The sequence below is a fragment of the Schistocerca nitens genome, chromosome 1 (genome assembly GCF_023898315.1).
Source record: "Schistocerca nitens isolate TAMUIC-IGC-003100 chromosome 1, iqSchNite1.1, whole genome shotgun sequence".
In the NCBI taxonomy this organism is placed as follows: Eukaryota; Metazoa; Arthropoda; class Insecta; order Orthoptera; family Acrididae; genus Schistocerca; species Schistocerca nitens.
In genome coordinates, this window is record NC_064614.1 from 416,729,666 (window position 1) to 416,744,469 (window position 14,804).

Below are 14,804 nucleotides of genomic sequence, written 5' to 3' on the forward strand. Positions count from 1 at the left end.
CCAATTTCCTCTCCCAGGTCAATGAACTCCCTGGTGGGTAGACTACCAACTCACGAAAAATACTATCGGGTTCCTGATTGAGCAATACTTCACATGGTGCAAACCCTGTGGAATCATGTGGGAGATGATTTTTAACCCGCTCAAATTCTTCCAGATATTCCTTCCATGAACCATGCTTCCTATGACAGTAGGTTCGGCATAAACGGTTCAATTCTTTCATCGTTCGTTCCGCTGGGTTAGAAGCGGGCCTACATCTAGAAATGGCAATTTGTTCTATTCCGTGCTCCCTTAGCATCTCTGTCCATTCCTTTGACCTGAATTGTGACCCATTATCACTCAATATTCGCTTAGGAATACACACCTTTTGAAAATAGTCTTTTTCAAATTGGTTAATGATGGCTCTACTAGTAGCTTTCTTCAACGGGTAAAATTTTATGTACTTGGAAACCAGTTCTTCCGCTACTAAGATTTGTGTATAATTCCCTCGTGAGGCAGGAAGTGGCCCAAATAGATCCACTGCAACTATGTCCTTAATCGCTGTCGGTACAATTGGATGCATATATCCTTTGTGCTGTACTGTGGTCGTCTTAGATTTTTGACAGGTGTCACATGTACTCAGTATTTTACGTATACGCCTTCCCATGTTGTTGAATGCACAATCTAATTTCAATTTTTTCAGGCACTTTTTCGGTCCATAATGCGCATTACTATAGTGCGTATACTAAATTAATTTTTCTACCACATGCTCTGGTATACAGAGTTTCCAGTTCTCTTCACTCTCCTTGTTCCTTTTATAGAGTATTCCATTGTGAATATAATAGAATGTTCGAATTCTTTCTTCTCCTGCACACCTGTATTTGTTTTTAATTGTCTTTAATTTCTCGTCTTCGTTTTGTTCCCTGCGCACATTCCTTAGGAACTTTCTTACAAACTCTTCATACTGTACTCCCTTCATCAGGTTGATTCTAACTCCTTCTCCTTCCGGCCTGTCCAACAACATTCCTCTTGAGTCAGCTGGTAATCTTGACAAAGCATCAGGTATTATGTGTGTTGCTCCTGGTTCATAAATTATTTCGAAATCATAGTCTTGTAATGCTAGGGCCCATCGCGTTAGTCTACTATGCCTTAATTTGCTCGTAGTCAGAAATGTAAGGGCCTTGTGGTCAGTCACGACCTTCACATGTCTCCCAGCCAAATAATATCGGAAACGCTTAAATCCCCATACAATGGCCAGTGCTTCCCTTTCAGTAATTGAATATTTTCTCTCCCAAGCATTTAGACTTCTGCTACCGAATGCTATTGTTCTTATTCTCTCACCTTTCCCGCTCCTCTCTACTTGGTATAAATGTATCCATAGTCCATAGTCCGAGCTGTCTGCTCCTAAATAAAAATCCTTGGAAAAATCTGGGTGGTACAATATATCTGCATTATATAGCGCTTCCTTAATATTCTCAAATTCGGTTTGACATTCCGCACTCCAATGCCACGGCATCCTTGCCTTGGTTACTTCTCTCATATTCGGTGCATTAAGCATGGGTCCTTTGATAAACTTCCTATAAAACTCACAAACCCCAAAGAATGCTCGCAACTGTCTCTTACTGTGGGGAGCCGGAAAATTCCTAATAGCCTCCAATTTACTAGGATCAGGATAGATACCCTCCTCGGATATTATATGTCCCAGAAATTTTATCCTTGGTTTGCCAAATTCCGACTTATCCAGGTTTACAGTTACTCCTGCGGTTTCAAAAGCTGCCAATATTGCATCCAGTCTATCCAAATGCTCTTCCCATGATTCGCTTGCTATCAAGAGATCATCCACATAGACAGTGACCTTTTTAAGTAACTCTTCACCTAGTATCTTATCCATCGCTCTTATAAACTCAGACACTGACACATTAAGTCCAAATGGCAACACTCTAAATTGATAGCACCTTCCCCCATAAGTAAATGCTGTATACTGTCGAGACTCTGTGGCCAACGGTATCTGCCAGTACCCAGCCGTCAAATCGATAATACTAAGCACCTTTGCTCCTCGGAATTTTTGAATCAGTTCTTCTATAGTTTCTGGTTTGTCCCTCTCCGGTTCGATGATTTTGTTCACCGTCCGGGCATCCAAAACTATCCTCACTTTTCCATCCTTCTTATCAACAACAAATAGGGGGTTGTTGTATTGACTATTGGCCCGTTCGATAACCCCAAGGTCCATCATCCTCTGTATCTCTTCATCTACTGCTTTTCGTTTTGCCTGGGGAATGGGATACTGTTTTATATTGAATGGTTTGTGGTTCTTTATCTTTAATTTACACTCCACTCCTTGCATGATACCTGGCCGTTGAGAAAATACTCCACAATGCTTGTATAATACTGCAGCTAATTTCTTCTTAGCCCTCTCATCTAGGTGCATCATTTCCTCCAATTTTTTTCTGATCTTGTCCTCTTTATGTCTATCTTCTCGTGCTAGTCCCTCAAGGTATATCAATACTTCTGCTCCTGGTTCCTCTTCCCCGTATCCCGTGGTGGGTTCCTCTTCGTGACACAAATTTATTCTTCTGAATTCTTCCTCTTCTTCGATCGCATTCCCCTCAGCAAATTTCAACCTCTTTTCTTCACCCTTTCTTCCTTTAACTTTGATAGTACCTTCATCAAAACTCACTACTGCATCAACTTCATTTAACCAATCTATCCCTAAAATAATCGATGTGTTCAATCCGGTAACTACCAAAAATGTTGCTTCATATTCTTCTTCCTCTATCTCGAATGTAATTAATACTTGTTCTTTAATAGGTTTACTCTTTGCACCTACTGCGTTCACGATCCTCACTCCACTCACTGGGAAACTAGGCAAGTTAACCTTCGCTTTTAGTATCTGTTCATATAACCTTTTGGATATTGCACATGCTTCACTTCCTGTATCAACTAATGCTTCGATGTTCAGTCCACATAACTTGATTCCTATCATGGGTAACCTGGGTTCTTTGGGAATCTCATTTCTTTCCTCTAGTAGATCTTCTCTGAGGTCTCCACCATCGTCATGTCTCAGTAGGTTTATTCTGGTCCTCGTAGCTCTCACTCCCGATCGGACCTCATCTGGAGTGTCATTCAGTTTTCCGGTCTCTCCTCTTCTTCTATATGCACCGTGTCATTCATTCGCCTATCCCATCTTCTCTCATGATCTCTTGGTTCTTCATTTCCTCTCCAATCATTTCTCCATTGCCGTCCACCACCACGGTTCCTGTATCCATAACCGCCACCTCTTCCTCTATAATTAGACGAATTATTGAAATGATTCCTTGGGTCATTACCTCCCTCTCGATTTTGAACATTAGGTTGATCGTATTCCTGTGCTCGAACAGATTCCAGTTGTTCCAGTATCTTCATCAACGCCTCCCTATCTTCAATCAGACTCCCGGATATAGTTTCTTGCATTCTGTGATTCAACCTTCTTTTTATTGCCGATATCATTATGTCCTCACTCAGGGGTTGTTCCAGGGTCTCGTTCAATTCCCACAAATGTTCCGCAAACTCTCTCAACGTTCCCCTCCATGTACTAAGTGATTTGCGATGGAGTAGGTCCTCAATTGCTGCACATTGATGGCTTTTAGACCAGTATCTCTTTAAGAATTCCTCCTCAAATTGGTCATAACTTGTAGTCCCTTCCTTCTTCCTGACTCCCCACGTGAAAGCCTCACCTTCCATTCTATCTATTGCAAATTGAATCTTGTCTGAGTCCTTAAGATGTACTGGAAGAACTCCTTTTAGCCATTTCATAAATATCCTTGGGTGCAACCCTCCTTTTGGTCTAAACTTCTGCCCTGTATTACTTTGGATGCACCGATTATCATTGCTCATCAATGTAATGACCTTACTTTCCCCAACGGCTAAGGTGGCATTGCTAATTCGTCTATCAATTTCCTCTGTCTTGTTTTCTAATTGCTGCACTCCCTGTTGTAACTGCTTGACCTCCATTTCAACCCTCTTTTCTCCTTCTCGTTGTATGGTTATAGCGTTTTGCAGATTTACAGCTAGTCGGTTTTGCTTATCTTCTATCCCCCTAACCGCCTCGTGGCATTGTTGCTGCCTCTGCGTCACTTCGGCGATTCGATAATTGCAACTTGTTTCCACTTCGTTGATTCTTTCTCCCAGCTCGGCCTTCGTTTCTTCAATATCGTCTTCTATCCTTTTTGTTAACCTTTCTTCCACCTTCTCTACGTCTCCCTGGACTCGGTTTATGCTCTTCTGTAGCTTCCTCTCTCTTTCGTCGATGTCCATCTTCAGTCGTTCTTGTAACTCCTGCATTTCCTTCTTCAAATTATCTTCCATCTTCATTTGTGATGTTTTGATCTCTTGTAAATCTTCCTTTAGTGATTCTCTCGTTTCTTGTGAATTCTTCTCTAACGATGCGTTAGTTTCTTGTAAACGCTTCTCTAACGATTCTCTTAGTATTCTTCCTTCTTCTTTATTTTCTTGTGAATTCTTTTCTAATGACTCTTGTAAATCTTCCTTTAGTGATTTGCGAAATATTTCTTCCCTTTTTTCCTTCTCTCTACTTTCTTTTAGCAAGGCCGCCAACATCGATCGCAAATCTGCATCCTCCGAAACTGGCCTAGCTCTCATCGCTTGTCCCGGTGTCTCAGGATAACTAGTTGAATGTGCTGATGGGCTTCCTAATGACAATCCACAATCACTAATTCCTGAATCATCTCTGTCTCTCTGTCCTACCCCTTTCCTTTCAATTACTGCCTCACAGACCTGCCTATCTTCAGAAGACATTTTTGGTTTATTTTTAATGCCCAGACAAGTCATACAAAATAACCTCCAATAATCCAAAACACTCCTAATTACCATAAACCTAATCAAACAGTACCTGTAACCCTTTCATTTAGTTCCCAAAATGATATAACATGCATGAATACTGAATATAACTGTTCTCACAAACCTAAATTTCCAAAAACAATTTTCACATACACAATTTTTGTAAAAATATTTTAAACAAGATAATCACAACTCTCACAAAATCTAAAAATGCAAATTCCTCAAAACAATTGTCATTTATACAATGCAGTGTGCATCAATAAGCATGCTAGACTTCAAAATATGTTTCGCAACTTTCCTGAAATTACTACAATTTAGCATTTTCCCTAACGTGAATATCAGTTAAAACTGTTTATTTATCACGAAGACTGCACACTGCAATTTACTGTTAGGTTAACCCGTCGGCTCCATTCACCAACCGACGTTACCGCGAGTCCCGATGTTTTGACGTTTCAGATGGGCGTGGTCATGCCGCCGCTGGAGCTCGCGTGAAGGCGACGTAGTTCCCCGTCGGCCGCTCCGTGGCGCTGTAGGCGGACGTAGTTTGTAGTTCGGCCGCTAGATGCCGGGACTGCGCTCGCTGTCTCGAAGTTGCGTCGCTGTGTGGTAGGATGTCGTGTGGAATCACCTCGCGGGTCGAAGCTTTTTGGTGCGACTGCTACGTGGCTCTGTGTGACGTCACTCCCTAATTGCGTCGCCACAATACGTTATCGTCAGCATACCAGTTTATGGGTCCACACGAAACCGTCCGATTTTCGCCGTGCAAAAAACAATTTCAGTCAATTTGTTATCATTAAGCACCTTTCTGACGACTTGTATTACGAAATCTTGTCTCGTCTCACTATTTTACTGTTCACACGTGTCTTTCTTTAGCGTCCACCTTTCACAGTTTTTCGCGCGGATTTTCGCGTTTGCACTTTACAACAGTTTATTGACGCTATATGGCTATTTAATATGGCAAGAAAAACAGTTTAGTCACAATCGTGCGATATTATTATTTCGTATTGTTCAAAAAAATGCACTGTTCCTTATCGCGATTTTAACGCTCATGCACTGTCCCGATTCCACATTGAAAATTTTGTTTTCTCGTCCGAAATTTGCACTTGTTCTTTCACGGCTCGCCAACGTTGTAACATTTCGGATCCGAAGATTGCACTAGTCCTGGTCACGGTAAGCCAAGGTGTAACACTCCCGATTCTGGTTTTAGTTATCCGCTCGTTCACGGACCTAAGTAGCAGCCCAAAATTAGATAATTAATTAATGTGACCGTGTACCTAATGGGCTAGCAATCGGATTGGACTGCTCAGGAGGTGTTACATTCCGTACTGTCCTCACAAATATGGTAATAAGTATGGTTTGGTGGTAATGAGGACAGCAAACACAGTTTCATAAACAAAACCTATATTCTTAGCAAAGCACAAAAATAAGGAGACAGCCACTGCCTTCGTCAATACATAGTTAATGACGGCTAATCTCATCACAGGTCTCTATAATTATCGTTAATCGTCACACGCAATATCCAATCACTGTAATCCAATTAATGCCGGCGCGGTAGACGCGGAAGTATAACAGCGGCACTCAATCTCACTGAAATCATTATATAATAAAACTTTCTCACTTTCCCGCATAATATTGATACAAAGGGGTTAAACCACGGCGTTGGCCACTCCCTTTGCCGGTAAATGGTAATAATTTCTGCTGGCTTTTGCACAGCTATACCCGCCTCGCGGGAACCTACCACACCTTGACTCGGCACTCCACCCAACTAACTCCGCACTGCTCTCCGCCCAGTTATTCCCGCCTCGCGGGAATCTACCCAAGCCGCACTCGGCACTCCGGGGAATCCCCTCTATCTCGCGCGTCCTGCACACACTATTCGATATTTGCCCTGTCGACCTGTGTGAGCGCAAGTTTTAATAGTAAGGGCCTGCGGACCCCTTACAAGTTCTTAACAAACGTAATTGTTGGGTTCAAATTAATGATTGAATATAATAGAGGGAAACATTCCAAACGTGCTGCAGGAAATAAGAAGGGAATCTTTACAAGAGCACGGCAGCCCAAAATGACAGCACATATGGTGAGACAGCGGTATTGGTCCCTTGCCAAAGAAGATTATTCCCTCTATTATATTCAATCATTAATTAGAATAAGTTCTTAGTTTCACAAATAATATTAAATTAAAATAACTGAAAATGTTTGCATTAAACAGAGTAGCAGCAATCAGCAATGATATAAATTAATTTATTCCACATTCAACTATACAGGTATCTCTCTGTATTACCATAAACAAAGTAGCAACAAAATTTAGAGATTTGCAGAATTTTTTTAACCCAGTCTAGGATGCAGCTAAATAACACGTACCAAACAGTTTCTTCAAGTATCAAAGAATTAACTGCTTCTCTGACATCAAATGTCAGCAGAGTTATTTTTATGTGAATGCATGCTGTCTGTCTTCTTTCAGACGTGTCTGAATAGGATAGGTGGGAATGTGAGTCAGCCAGGGAGTGTGGAGAGATAGTCCACACATTTATGATAAAGATTGTGTCCAGGTGGCGTAGTGGCTAATACAACTGCCTAATAAGTAGGAGATCTCAGGTTCGAGTCCCATTGCAGCACACTTTTTCACCTGTTGCTGCTGATTCTACATTAAGTCCCAATGCAGCTGATATCATTAGTTCCTTCACTTTTTCCCCACTCCACCTTCAGTTACATGGAGTTATATTTCTCAATGGTATTTTTTATTCTAATAGTTCATTTGTATTTGTTTTTTAAAAGTCTAGTACAAAGGGAAGAGAGATTATTGCTTACTCCTTCATTTACAAATTTCTGGACTGCTGATGACAGTGACCAAGTGCAAGTGAGTGAGTGTGTTTGCAATCTTTAAATGTACTTTTAATTGGGTCTATCTGCCGTACAATATCTCCTCTATGTGGTGAGCAGCAATCTATCCAGTTCCATCTCAGATTTGCCATTGTTTGATTTCTACCATAATTTTTCATGCTTGTGATGCTTTTAAATACAGTTTAAAAAGTAGTTTTGCCAGGACAGGGTAATGATATTTAGGGTACTGAAAGAATTTCTCGTTTCCAAATATCTAGATATGACAACATTGATAATGAATGTTGATAATGCTAAATATCGTCACAACAAATCATTCATGGGTTATGAGTCCATCCAGTTTACCAAAAGTGCTGCACACCACAACACAAATGACTTCAAAAGCTGCTTCACTACATATGCCACTTGCATATTCCCTTCCAGAACAAGTTTCTCTGAACTAGGGAGGTGAGAATTGTCTCACCAGCATATCCTGCACTCTTGCAATGACCCTGGCCTAAACATCCACTAACCTGTTTCCCAGTGCATCACCTTCCTGTTCCCTTTTGTCCACACCACTCCTTCTCCATCAATATCATGCCCTGTTTTCTCCCACTACTCTACCCTCCCCATTCATACATCTCCCTCCCCCCTCCTGCAGCACTGTCCCTTTCTCTCCATGTTCCATGTCTCCCTCCTCATCTCCACCTTCTTCTCCTAGTGCCACACCAAATCTCCCTGCTCTCATGGCAATGATCCCTTTTCAAACAATTAATTTCCATGCTGTTTACAACATACACTCTACTATTGACTCCTGCTGTCCAACCGGACTGTTAGTCAATCATCGCAAGGAACTTCACCTTTTGCAGTTCCATCAGAACCTCACTCTCAACAATCTGCTCTTTCATAAACGTACAGTACATGGTCATGCCCATACCTGACAACCTCTACTCCTTTTACAAAATACTTTTACTCTATGACCACAACCTCCTGGATGCCAATACTGCAATAGGAACTCTTGACCTTCGACAACTCGAACGGCATTCCCAGTACCACCTGAGGAAACTGTCCCGGCTACTCCTGCCTTGTGCCCACATGGGATTATCTATAACCAAGGAGTAAGGTTACCACTCTCACTTCTCTTGCCCCCTCCCTCCACCATCCATGAGACACACTGCTCTTAAACATCCCTCCCATAACACAGTTGTCAACTCTTCTGCCAAAACTATGACCCCTCCAGAAGTCACAGTACTTTCTAAAGACCCACCTCTAGCCTTGTATGAAGTTCATGATGCTGGACTTATAAAGGACCCACACTCCTTTACTCATTCTCTGCCATGGAAACATTTCTTCACCATACACACCACTGTCAACAGCCAACCAAAACCCCCACATATAGCCTTGTTAAAAACAGTTTCAACCTCCCTCCAACTGTGATACTCCTCACCTTTCATCCAGTCATCCCTGGTAATCTTTCAGGAATTCCTTACTTCTAACCTGGTCTCTTCTTCATTTCCTATTCCTCGTCAGTGAGCTGAACATTAATCCTTTGGAATGCACAGCTATCCGCAACCTGAAAACCAATCCTACTCTATCACCCCTCCCAGAGACAAAGGCTCCACCACAGTGGTCCTTAATCATAGTTACTGAGGGTCTTTACCAACTTTCCAGCACCTCTGCATAGAAACCTTATGACCATGATCCCATCCCAGAAGTTCAACATCAGATTCAGCAACTCCTCAATGCCTTAGGTCAAGGCCTTAGGTCCACACCACAACCTAACACCTGAATCCAACTCCTTCCTCACACTAGCAACCCCCTATGCTCCTACTTTTATCTAATCCCCAAACTTCACCAACACAAACCAACAGGTCTCCCTACCAGTCATCCTATTGTGCCTACTCCCATAAAAAGAACATCTGCATTTGTTGACCAGTACCTCCAAGCTGTTGTCCATAACCTCCCATCGTGCATTCTGCTCACTTCCTTGATTGCCTCTCCAGACTCTGTCTTGGGCACTGTGGATGTGACAGCCTTATACACCAACATTCTCAATGCCATTGTTGCCAACATCTTCCTGATACAAAGCCCATCACCTCTCTCCTAATTCTCCAAGCCAATCACGTCCTGACCCACAATTATTTCACTTCGAAGGCCAAATCGATAAAGGATCCATGGTACTTTAATGTGCACTCTCATGGCACCATCCTCTATCAACTTATTTCTGGGCCATCTGAAGGAATCCTTTCTACCTAGTCAATAGCTAAAACCCCTTATGTGGTTCAGATTCACTGACGACATTTTCATGATGTGGACTCATGTCAAGGGCAACCTTCCCTTCTCACCACCTACTTCCAAATTCACTTCACCTAGTCCTTCTTAACTCAACAAGCCATCTTTCTAGATGTCTACCTCCACCTCTCAGATGGCTCCACAGATATGCCTGTTCATACCAAGTGCATCAGCCGCCAACAGTACCTCCAATTTGATTGCTGGCACACATTCCTTGTCAAAAACTTTCTTCAATATAGCCTCATCACCCATGGACACTGCATCTGTTGTGGTAAGCAGAAGTTGTCAAAATATACTGACAATCTTATCAGAGCTATTGACAGACAATATCCTACCCAGCTCATCCATGAACAGCTCTCCTTTGCCATCTCCTTCTCTGACACTAGTAAACCCATTAACCACCACCAACCAGCACTCCTCTGATCATCCAGTGCCACCCTGACCTTAAAATGGTCAACCACATCCTTCACCAGGGTTTCGACTACCTCTTGTTGTGCACTGAGATGGATATCCTACCCACACCACTCAAAGTGGCGTTCCGCTGTCAACCCACCTTATAGACTATCATTTACCATCCCTATTCCAACCCAGTTATCAATCCTGCACCCCATGGGTCATTTCCTTGTGGTCAGCACAGATTCAAGACTCCCCCCCCCCCCATCTACCCCTCACTACCTCTTCCCATCACAGGCATTTCCTACCCAATAAAAGGCAAGGCTATGTATTAAAGCAGCCATGTTACATATCAGCTATGCTGCAATTCTATACAGTACTCTATGTGGGATGCCATGTAACCTACTGCCTACTCACATTAAAGGCCAATGCCTGACTGAGGCAAACTTGACCATTGAGTTGCTCAACATGCTGTACACTGTAATATAAGTGACTTACACAGTTGCTTCACTCCACAGGCCATTTGGATACAACCTTCCAGAACAAGTTTTGCTGAACTACATGTGTGGGAATTCTCTCTCCAGCATATCCTGCACTTTTGCAATTGCTCTAGCATAAAACTCCACTAAGCCATTCCCCAATGCCTCGCCTTACCTTTTCCTTTCTCTCTTCTATTGACACCACTCCTTCCCCACCCAGATCGTCTACTGTCTGTTCCCCCACTTTTGCACTCGTCTCCCTTTCTCTCTCCTCTCCCTGTCTCCCTCTTAGTTTCCACCTTTCTCTCCTTTTTCCTCAATCACCCCCTCGCACTCCCTCTTTCTATCTCTCTGTGCCCTGTACTCTAATCATCTTGTGCAGCCACTGTTTTATCTGCTGAAAGACCTGCCTCTTTCCCCATACTCCCTCGTGTCCTTCCCTACTCCGTCCCCATATCCCTCAACCCAGGCAACTGCTTTCAATAATTGATAATCAATAATCAATCTCACCATGGCCATGGGAGTGTACATTTGGGTGTCTGTGTGTGTGAATAGGTGTACTTTTACTGCAAAAAGAGCAAGAGTTCAGAAGCTAGTGCATAGTGTTTCCTGTCACATTTCTTCGCTCCACACTTCAGCCCACTTTAGATGAGTAGTTGCCTTTCCCTTATTTTAAGTAACTATTTGCCTTGTGTAGTCTGATAGCTTGTAAAAGTAGAGTCATGAGTATGAAGTATTAATCTGCAAGGAAATCATCCACCAATGAACCCAAAAGTTTATTCTGTGTTAATATTATGTGTGATTTGTAGCTATGCATAATGACGTTTGTCTTCTTCCTGTTACTGGTTACATGTCCCATTTTAATAGTGTGGTAATGCACTGTTCTCACAATCATCATTTTGTACACCTTATATTTTAGATAAAGAACAGCGGTGACCATGCTTTACACAAATACACACATGATGAGATGAAGATGATGTTATACTATAGATGCATTTGAAAATGTGTAATGTCCAAAACTAGTAGTGCTAAATAAAGTATTTTAAAATACAGTGTGGTGGAATGTTGTTTGTCCTCAAGTAATACAGTCAATGGTCAATTCTTGAAGTGGTTACTGTAATGATATTATAAAGGATATGAAGAAACAGTGATAAACATTTTGACCTCTATTGACTTGAGACAAGTTGAAATAACTTCTATCAATATCACACATATTTGTTCTTTGGTATTTTAGGTTAAGAGGATGTTTATATTACATGTAGAGTAACTCCTAGATTCATCGGCTAGCAAAAATCAGAAACCTCACAACTTATCTGACAGATGAGTATGTGAACACTGGGTTAAAAACTTTCCACACAAATGGTGGGTTGGCAATGTTTGTAAATAATGCAAAGAAAGAAAATTAGTTATAATTCTCATTCGAAACAAAAAGCAAGGCATTCTGTTAACAGATGTAGTTTCACATGGTGCACATTATGTTGGATACTTCCAAACAATGCAGTAACTCCACAGAGTCTAAGAATATGCAGCTTGATGTACACAGACTAAGTGACTAAATAGTGTTTCATAGAATTTCACACACAAAACAAAAAATAAATAAATAAAAAATTAAAAAAAAATTGTTTTTTATTTTTTTCAAGAACATACTGGCACTGAAAGATTGATTTATGCAGGGAGACTAAACTACAGGGTCTTAGTCCACCACTGCCTGTGCCAAAACTGAGTTAGTACCTGTAATTGTTGTAAAACAAGCCAATATCATTAAAGAGTAGTGGGAAGCCTTTTGCTAGCTCTTTATTAGACACAATTTCTTCAGGAATTAGTGACCCAAATTTAACTTTTGCATTCAATGATTAAAATATGGTGCAGATTCATCCACCTCATTGTATAGTCTGCACTTGGGGGCTTTTTTCTCGATACCCATCATGTGTAGGTGTTTTTTAACATTCCCATGGCCAGTCACCAGTCCTACCATAAGTTTAATCTGTCTCCTGTTCGAGCCCAGGATTACAGAACTTCTCTTGAAACATGGCTTCAGCATCATTAGCTTGCTCTTAGTCCAATATTCTACATGTTACCTCTCAATCCAGCTACATAGTTTTATTATCACCACCACCTTAGTGATGGCTAGGACAGGATCTGATTCAATAAATGGAGCCATAGCACTTGTCCTGACCAGCCCATTAGCTTGTTCAATGCCATTGATTCCCAAGAGACCAGGGACCCAAAGCAGATTTACACTGCTCCTTTTCCCTTGCTTCGCAAGAGCTTCAAGTCATTTTGCAATGATCTTCCCACTCTCTCTAGTCTGGGGTGTACCTTGTACGCTACAGTCCCAGCGCCTCCACCTGTGATGATTCAGGTTAAACCAGATTACTTCTCCTGAGCAGTACCAAAGTCCATTCTTCCACTGCTCCCTATTTCCAATTATTACCTTGAAAGGTTTACTGAAATATGTGGGAGTTGTTAAATAATCAGCTGGAATTTCCCTGACCATTAATGTATTTACCAAATTCGCTATACTGCTGTGGGATTCTGGACTGGGTTTCCAGTTTTTAACCTGTATGCTCCTGCTCCTACTGCTGCCTCCTTTGTAACCCAAAGGTGTAATAGGGGCATGTCCAGCATGGTCTCCCTCTCAGTAGTGGGTGTGCTGCTAATTCCATCTGGTATGGCTAAGCAGGCCAATCTCTGCACCTTGGCAAGCTCCTTAGTAGCCACCTTCTGTTGTAATTTATTCCACCATTCTGTAGTCCCATAACTTATGACAGGTCTTATTGTAGTGGTGGATATCCAGTACATGCTCCAGTTTTTACCATTGGCCTTTCCAGTGCACACAGTAGCACATTTTGCTTTGGAACGTGTTGTTATGGTCTTCAATCTGAAGAATGGTTTGATGTAGTTCTCCATGCTGGTCTAAACAGACGCCCTGTCCCTGCACTCGACCTCTTCCCACTAGTCTTATCACATGTCAGCACAGTCACAAGTTTCTTCTGAACAGAATTTGAATGGCAGTAACAAACTATCATCACTTGCTCCTGCTACAACCTCTAGAACTTAGATTGAAGAGAGTTCCAAAACAAACATTTTTAGTTACCAATGAGATACTAAAATCTGAAATTAATTGGCCTATGAATAGAGTGATGTCTAATTCTTCAACAAGACATTCTAAAAACACAGCAGACATATTCCAAATTCCATTTCCCGGCAACATGATTGACAAAAAAAATTCCAGTTACACAAGGATAAGTTGTCATACACAATTACTTATGGAATTAGCATTCATTTCCAGAATCTACTAACTAACAAAGTCAGGAAAGTTGGATATTTTTGTATTTCCTACGATGAGAGTTTAAACAAAGTTGTCAAAAAGGAACACATGGATTTGGTGGTTTATTTCTGGGATGAACAAAATCAGTATGTATCTATAAAAAATTAAACTTCTGTGTTTTTGAATCATGCCACATTTTCTGATTTACATCAAGATTCCTGGATGGTGTGAATGGTTTGAATTTGTCACCTAAGACTGTAACTCAAATTTCAATGGATGCGTCAAATGTGAACTTGAAGATGTTGCATGATTTGCATGCATTTCTAATCAGTGAAGAAGATAATCAGCCACAAATGTTTAATTGTGATACTTGCTCACTTCATGTAGTGAATGGAGCTTTGAAAATTGCTCACAATAAAAGTGGTTGGAATGCACATTAATTTCTTAGGTTGATCTGGTACTTTATGAAGGATTTTCTTTCAAGGAGGGCAAACTTCTTAAATATCACGTTTCTTGTAGTGGCCATTTTTGCAGCAGCTGTATATGAATAGCAGTTGTTTCAAAGAAAATACCTTTTGCATGCAAAAGGTATTTTCTTTGAAACAACTGCAATTTCTTAAATATCACTGGGTTTTTTCAAGTTTCCCCTCAAATGTTGTTCTATAAGAGTGGTTGGAAATACTGAAGTCATGAAGAGAGCACTTGAACTTATTCCACATTTGAAGATTTATGTTGCTGAA

The 14,804-nt window shown here is 41.3% G+C and overlaps 1 protein-coding gene across 1 annotated transcript; it reads right to left on the reverse strand.

The window, feature by feature from the left end:
- Positions 1 to 3,099: 3,099 nt before the first annotated feature.
- On the reverse strand, positions 3,100 to 4,572 carry LOC126251147 (trichohyalin-like). The gene has a single exon (XM_049951619.1). The coding sequence runs from the start codon at positions 4,570 to 4,572 to the stop codon at positions 3,100 to 3,102; it is 1,473 nt and encodes a 490-aa protein (XP_049807576.1).
- Positions 4,573 to 14,804: the final 10,232 nt, after the last annotated feature.

What these genes read in the sequence shown, in the direction of transcription:
- LOC126251147 (XM_049951619.1), bottom strand. Translation starts at nt 4,572, where the DNA reads ATGTTGGCGGCCTTGCTAAAAGAAAGTAGAGAGAAGGAAAAAAGGGAA.